At 42.8% G+C, this 6,081-nt stretch overlaps 1 protein-coding gene across 1 annotated transcript; it reads right to left on the bottom strand.

Moving 5' to 3' along the window:
- Nucleotides 1-2,479: 2,479 nt before the first annotated feature.
- Nucleotides 2,480-6,059, bottom strand: LOC118790355 (5-hydroxytryptamine receptor 1D). The gene is made up of 3 exons (XM_036547264.1): nucleotides 5,900-6,059; nucleotides 5,021-5,181; nucleotides 2,480-3,832 (listed from the first exon to the last, which is right to left on the bottom strand). The coding sequence occupies exons 1-3, from the start codon at nucleotides 6,057-6,059 to the stop codon at nucleotides 2,480-2,482; spliced, it is 1,674 nt and encodes a 557-aa protein (XP_036403157.1).
- Nucleotides 6,060-6,081: the final 22 nt, after the last annotated feature.

Genomic DNA, 6,081 nt, shown 5'->3' with positions numbered 1-6,081 from the left:
ATTTTTACACTGAAATGCAACATGGAGGCTATCACATTTGAAGAAATATATTAACGGTGTGAATAAATGATGATTCAAGTTCATTAGACGTGCTCGTCGTTGACTTTGACGTCAAGTATGTTTCTTTTTTGGAATTCAGGATTTTTTTATTGAATGTTTAATAAAATAACAGCAGCAGAACATATCTGTCATAGATGATCTTAATACCATGTCTTAAAAGGTGCAGCTGGACTGTAATGATGACTTGGATATTTTAATCGCTCTAGTGAATGAAAAACTGCAGCAATGACATACAGTAGTGTGCTGAAAAAAATCGTGATCATTTTCAATAAGTACAACAGGCAACAAGACCTATGTACAGGCACCAGAAAGTCATCTGTGAAAGACAAGCCAACTACTAATGTCTTTGTGTTTGATCATGACTAAATGGTTGTACAAGATGATTAGAGGAATATGTCTTCATGAAAGAATTCTCCATGCTACATAATTAATCTTTTGTGATTGCTCGCTTTGTATTTTGTTAATTAGCACCTGATAAACATGTGGGTTAATCACAGCAAGGACGACATTGGGCATGATTCTTTGTTATTCGACACTGAGCTAAGGCAGAGTGCCATCTTGCTTTACTTGTGAAAGCTTTTTTCTTCATTTGATCTTTGAAATGATAAGCACATCTGTATTCTGTGGAGATTCACATTGGTTGTTCGAGCCTTACTTTGAACATTTTTACATAAAACGTGATCTGTTTCAGGAAATTGAATCTATTGGCTTGTAAACACACTGCGCGTGTGTTAAGTTGTACTGCTCTAGAGCAGGGCGAGCGTTTGATGAGCTCTACTTACAGATGTGTCACACAGGGTCAGAAATGACAGGTGAACGAGCAAGGCTGGAAGACAGACACAGTGCACGGGTCACAGACAGAAGAAATGAATGAGGTTAAAAGAGACAGCTACAAGGATATAGCAAAAAAAAAAAAAAACATTTTTGCTGCAGCTCAAGTATGCTAGGGCATTCACACATGGCGTTATCAGGGACCATTATCAACATAATTGGTGCAGTCACCTCCTAGCTCTTTTTAAATGATTCACTTTCTTGAATCATTATTACACCTCTTTTTATCTCTAACACAATCTGTTTCCTGAGGACTTAAGGTAAGCACACAGGGGGTATAACTGGACCATATCCACAGAAGACGGAGGGAATCGCCAAATAGCTAGCGTACAGTACTATGTCACACTTCAACAAAATGTAAGTGTGTAAAATGTAAAAAGTTAATGTAAAAATGGTCAAACCTTACTTTGGACATTTTTACGTAACGCACACTTTATTTTAGTTCATTGACTTTGTTGACTGATAAACACACTGCACAGCGCAAGTGTACTACAACAAAGTGTTATACTTCAACAAAATGGAAGCCATTATCAAGTAACCACTCAGTATGGATTCTTAAAGTGACTCTTTGCTTCAGGAGTGTTGCTCTAAAAATTCTCTTGCAAAGCACTGGCTTTGTGAAGGGAAGAAAGTGCGTTCCTTAGCAAATGAGAGTTTACAGCAAACAATTATCTGTACACTAAATCTGAATTGACAACAGGTTTCACTAATCACAGGCCCAGGGACCTGTGGAATTCAGATTAGTGGATATGGGTCAGGTTAATGAACTGAAATAAACTGAATCATCATTTTTTATGATTTTTACCAAAAAGCAGGACTAAATGTAGTTCATTATAATTAATTCTAAAGGCTGTGATTTATTATTGTTTATCTGCCACAGAAATCTGAATTAATTTAGATTTTTAGATGTGGTAGAACTGGTAAGATACACATTGTACAAAACCTGCAACTGAACTTTGAAGAATGAATTAAAAAGATGCTAGCATTTATAGATACCGGTATTTATGTTTGCTCTTTGATCAAACCACACAGACAGAACCTTGAATCTCAATACTAGACAACATTGCTCTCTAGGGATCTTAAAAGATGGTTTTACACTTTAAGAGTGGTCTTAATTAACTCCAATTCATAAGGCTCATGCTTATGATAAATGTGTAAATTGGAGAATGTAAGCAATGTAAACCTGAAATAATCCCTAATGGTGCTCATTTAATGGTGCTCTATGTCATACTGGATTTTGTGATGGATTTGATAAAAAAAAAATACAGTTTAGGCATATAATTGTTCATCTGATGAGGGTTGCAGATGGTAAAAGTAATAATAAAAATACACTTTATTTGCATTGCACTCTTCTGAACCACAAAGCTCTGCACTGAACAAAACTAAAAAAAGATACCCCCTCCCCTCCAACAAAAATGGACTACAAATGATATAAAGATAACAATGAGTAAGAAAATAACAGCAAGCACTGAAAAATACAGACAAGGCAATAATGATGATAATAATAATGATAATAATAATAACAGATGTTATTATTAGTATTAGTATTGCAACAACTACCCCAGAGTTTCATTCCCAGACTGTTTTCTCAGCCTACATCGTGCTCCACCCTCACAGTGATTTGGCCATAAAAGAAAGTGGCCTGTCTATCCTTGGTGGCAGCTGATGAGGGGAGTCTATCGCCCTCCTGAGGCTGGGCAGGGACCTGCAGGTGGTCGACCTTCCTGAGGGAGCACTCACCGCTGCCGTCCTGCCACAGGGAGCAAGAGGAGGAAGAGACGCTGCCTGGAAGGAAGACGCTGTTCAGATGCTCTGTGTACCTCTCAGCGAAGTTGGAGTCCAGAGAGAAGACGGAGGAGTGGTATGCTGTCCTCTCTGAGGGCACGTTGTTGGGGCTGGGGTTTGGGTGGCGGTGAGCTGCCGTGACGGTGCAGGGGTCATGATCTCCACATTCCCCCTCTCCTCCTCCAGGTCCTCCTGTGTCTCCTCTCCCGACAATGTTCCCCAGGCGGGCCTGCAACTTGCACCGGAGGCTCTTGAGCGCCCCCTGGAACCGCTTGCTGAGCAGCGCGTAAAGCAGTGGGTTGATGTCAGAGTTCAGCAGCACCAGCCAATAGGAGAAGGTGATGGCGGCAGGTGGGACCAGACTGGACCGGCGGGACAGCGCAGTCTCCACAGCTTGCACCAGCGTCACACTGACGTAGGGGGTCCAGCACAGGAAGAAAGCAGAGATGACCAGCAGGAGGCGCACAACGCCGTGGTGCTGCTGGGAGCCGTGCTGATGGTGAACAGCACTGCTGTGCAGGTGCGCGAAGAAGGAGTGCAGGCGCCCAGCGCCGGCGCCAACCGCCTCAGGGCCGCAGGGCTGGTCAGGAAGAACCACGCCAGGTGCGTTCCTGTCCATGTCGGCCTCGGGCACAAACCTCCCGCTCAGGTAGTAGACCAGCCTGGAGGAGGTTGGCGCGTCCTGGAAAGGCGAAGGCGAGAGGCGGGCGGGGTCGGACCCAGGTAGGTGCGGGGCGGCCGGGAGCCCCCTGCTGCGCTGCAGGTGGTCCTCCAGGTCGTGGATCCTCCTGGCGTGGCTGCGGGCCACCTTCACAATCCTCACGTAGCAGAAGAGTATGACTGCGGCCGGCAGCAGGAAGGAGAAGGCCGCCATGAAGGTGGTGTAGCTGGGGCTGCTGGACCAGTTGACCGCGCAGCTGTACATGGGCCCCACGTAGTCCACCCGGCTCCAGCCCAAAAGGGGCGGGCAGCTGGTCACCATGGCCTGGAGCCAGATCCACAGCACCGCCGCCCCGGTCCGCCACAGCGTGCACCGCGAGCTGTACCGCAGGCAGTCTATGATGGAGTGGTACCGGTCCAGAGCGATGGCGGCCAGCGTCAGGACCGAGGCGGTGCAGTACACTGACGAGGTGTAACCCACATACAGGCACAGATCCTGCAGGGCAAAAACATTACATGTGGTCACTACAGTTACAAGGAACAAACAAGCATGCAGCTTTAAGCACTGAACTCAGTATAAGCAGGCAATCTGATACTGTAGGTGGTGACTGTAGATGCCAGGGGCACATGTGTCCAAAAATTCAGCTTCATCCTTTCTAACTTGTCTCTGCTACAGTACCTGTGCAGTACCAGTCAAAGGTTTCTACACACTTTTCTTTCTTTATTTTAACTATTTTCCACATTTTAGAATAATACTAAAGCCATCAAAACTATGAAATAACACAAATGGAATTATTCACTGACCAAAAAAGTGTTATAAACAAATCAAAACCATCTTATATTTTATTATTATTTATTTTTTTAATTAAAGATTTTTTGGAAAGAATTTCATGCATAGGCATCAACATCACCGTTTATATTTGTCTAAGGAACAAATATCAAGCATTTAACCATGTCTTTAGTTCAAAATGTCTTTGAATGCATGTCTCCCATTATCTTAATCAGGTGTGTCCAGACTTTTGACTGGCATTGTACATGTCAGTGTTCAGACATAATGGTCCTCACGTTCTCCTCATAGATGCCATTTTCTTGCCAGAATAATTTACTTTAACATGAGGAGTGAAAGCAGCTTGTCAGGCTAGCAATGCTCTCACTCTTTTAAAATGTTGGAACAGCTATTTCCCACTTAAACATACCAGGAGTTTCACATAAATTATGATAACATTCTGTTAAGCTGAAAAATGATTCATTCACAAAACAGCAACCCTTGCTGGTTTCTGTTATTCGTGGCAATGATGGGACTCTTGGCTCTACAATGTCAGTAAGAGATTAAGGATAATAATACCAGTGGACAGCATCATTTTGAATGAGACTGCCTTTTTGGACAGATCTGCCTGTCTGCAACTAGCCCTGTGCTCAGGTGGGTGCAGGGTGCAGAAAATTCTAACCATTAACTCTCCTTCACAATTACGTTATGTTAATACAATTCCAAAATCAGAGGCTAGCATTTACATATACACAAGCAGACCATGCTGATCACCTGCAAGTTAAATGAAATTCTGCCTTGAACTTTCAGTTCAGGCACCTAAATGATGAGTACTTAGAAAAAAAAACAGCAAACACATCAGTCATAACACTTTACTGGTAATGTCATGAATTATGATAACTCTAATATGGTACTGACAGTGCAGCTGACCCATGCATCGCTCATGACTGACACTGCCACGAAAGGCATGACCCCAATGCCCACGAGGAAGTCGCTGATGGCCAGGTTGATGATGAGAACCGACGTCACCGTATGGAAGGTTTTCGTCGCTGCCACAATCACAATAACTAGAATGTTACCTGAGGGCACACGCATTAAAGAGTGGCATTAATAAAACATTCGTAAAATTAATCACTTTAAACTAAAAGGTTGAACTGGACTGGCATTATTTACGGCAGTTTCGTGTTATTTTAGGAGCAATGCTTAAAAATACTTCAAAATAAAGTCTTAAGAGCTTGTAACATAGGTAAAAAGCAATTATGAACACATTAGTTATCGTTTTCATATAAGCAACAAAATAAATTAAATGTGAACAATAATATACAATACTTCATATGACCTATGCTAATACAATTCCTTATCTCGATTGCGAATGCAATGTCACCTGCTGTATGCTGGAATAAAGAATTAAAAATAAACCCGCAAATCGTGCATATCAAATGCGCTCTCTCTTTTAAACAGTTCGAGAACACAAAACCTTTTAGCTGGTAGTAAGGTTGTAGCAACATTTTACTTAAACGTAGGTCATTCATGCGGACTTAATATAAATATTAATCCAACGCAACGCACAACATCTCTGTACCTAAAACATTTATTTTCAAAAAATAATATCTGATTAATGGTGACACTAATTGAGCAGCGTATTGCCCCTTTGATAGCTCTGAAAAGTTTTCCTGTAACCAACCAATAAATTGATTATGGTTTTAGGTTACGCTTAAAATACTGCGGGCCCATGCGCGTCTGGCAGCGATGAAAGGCTATGATCAGATTAGGTACCCAATGTGCGACTGGACACACCTGTCACGGCACCCAAAGACATCAACACCATCAAAACCTCCAAGAGCAACTTAGTTCGAGGGGAGACGCTCAGCCGCATCCCCGTAGAGTTGACGGACGCAATATGCATTTCGTCAGCAAAAGGGTCGTTGGGATCGGACCATCCATCAGGCTGGTCCATCGAAGCCGAGGAGTTGTATCCT

The sequence above is a fragment of the Megalops cyprinoides genome, chromosome 15 (genome assembly GCF_013368585.1).
Source record: "Megalops cyprinoides isolate fMegCyp1 chromosome 15, fMegCyp1.pri, whole genome shotgun sequence".
Lineage (NCBI taxonomy): Eukaryota > Metazoa > Chordata > Actinopteri > Elopiformes > Megalopidae > Megalops > Megalops cyprinoides.
This window is presented reverse-complemented; position numbering and strand designations above follow the sequence as displayed.

Excerpts from the sequence above, each read along its gene's own strand:
- LOC118790355 (XM_036547264.1), bottom strand. The coding sequence starts at position 6,059 with ATGGACCAGCCTGATGGATGGTCCGATCCCAACGACCCTTTTGCTGAC. Across the intron at positions 5,182-5,899 it reads GTCTTTGGGTGCCGTGACAG|GTAACATTCTAGTTATTGTG; the intron begins GTGTGTCCAGTC and ends GTGTGCCCTCAG. Across the intron at positions 3,833-5,020 it reads ATGCATGGGTCAGCTGCACT|GATCTGTGCCTGTATGTGGG; the intron begins GTCAGTACCATA and ends TTTGCCCTGCAG.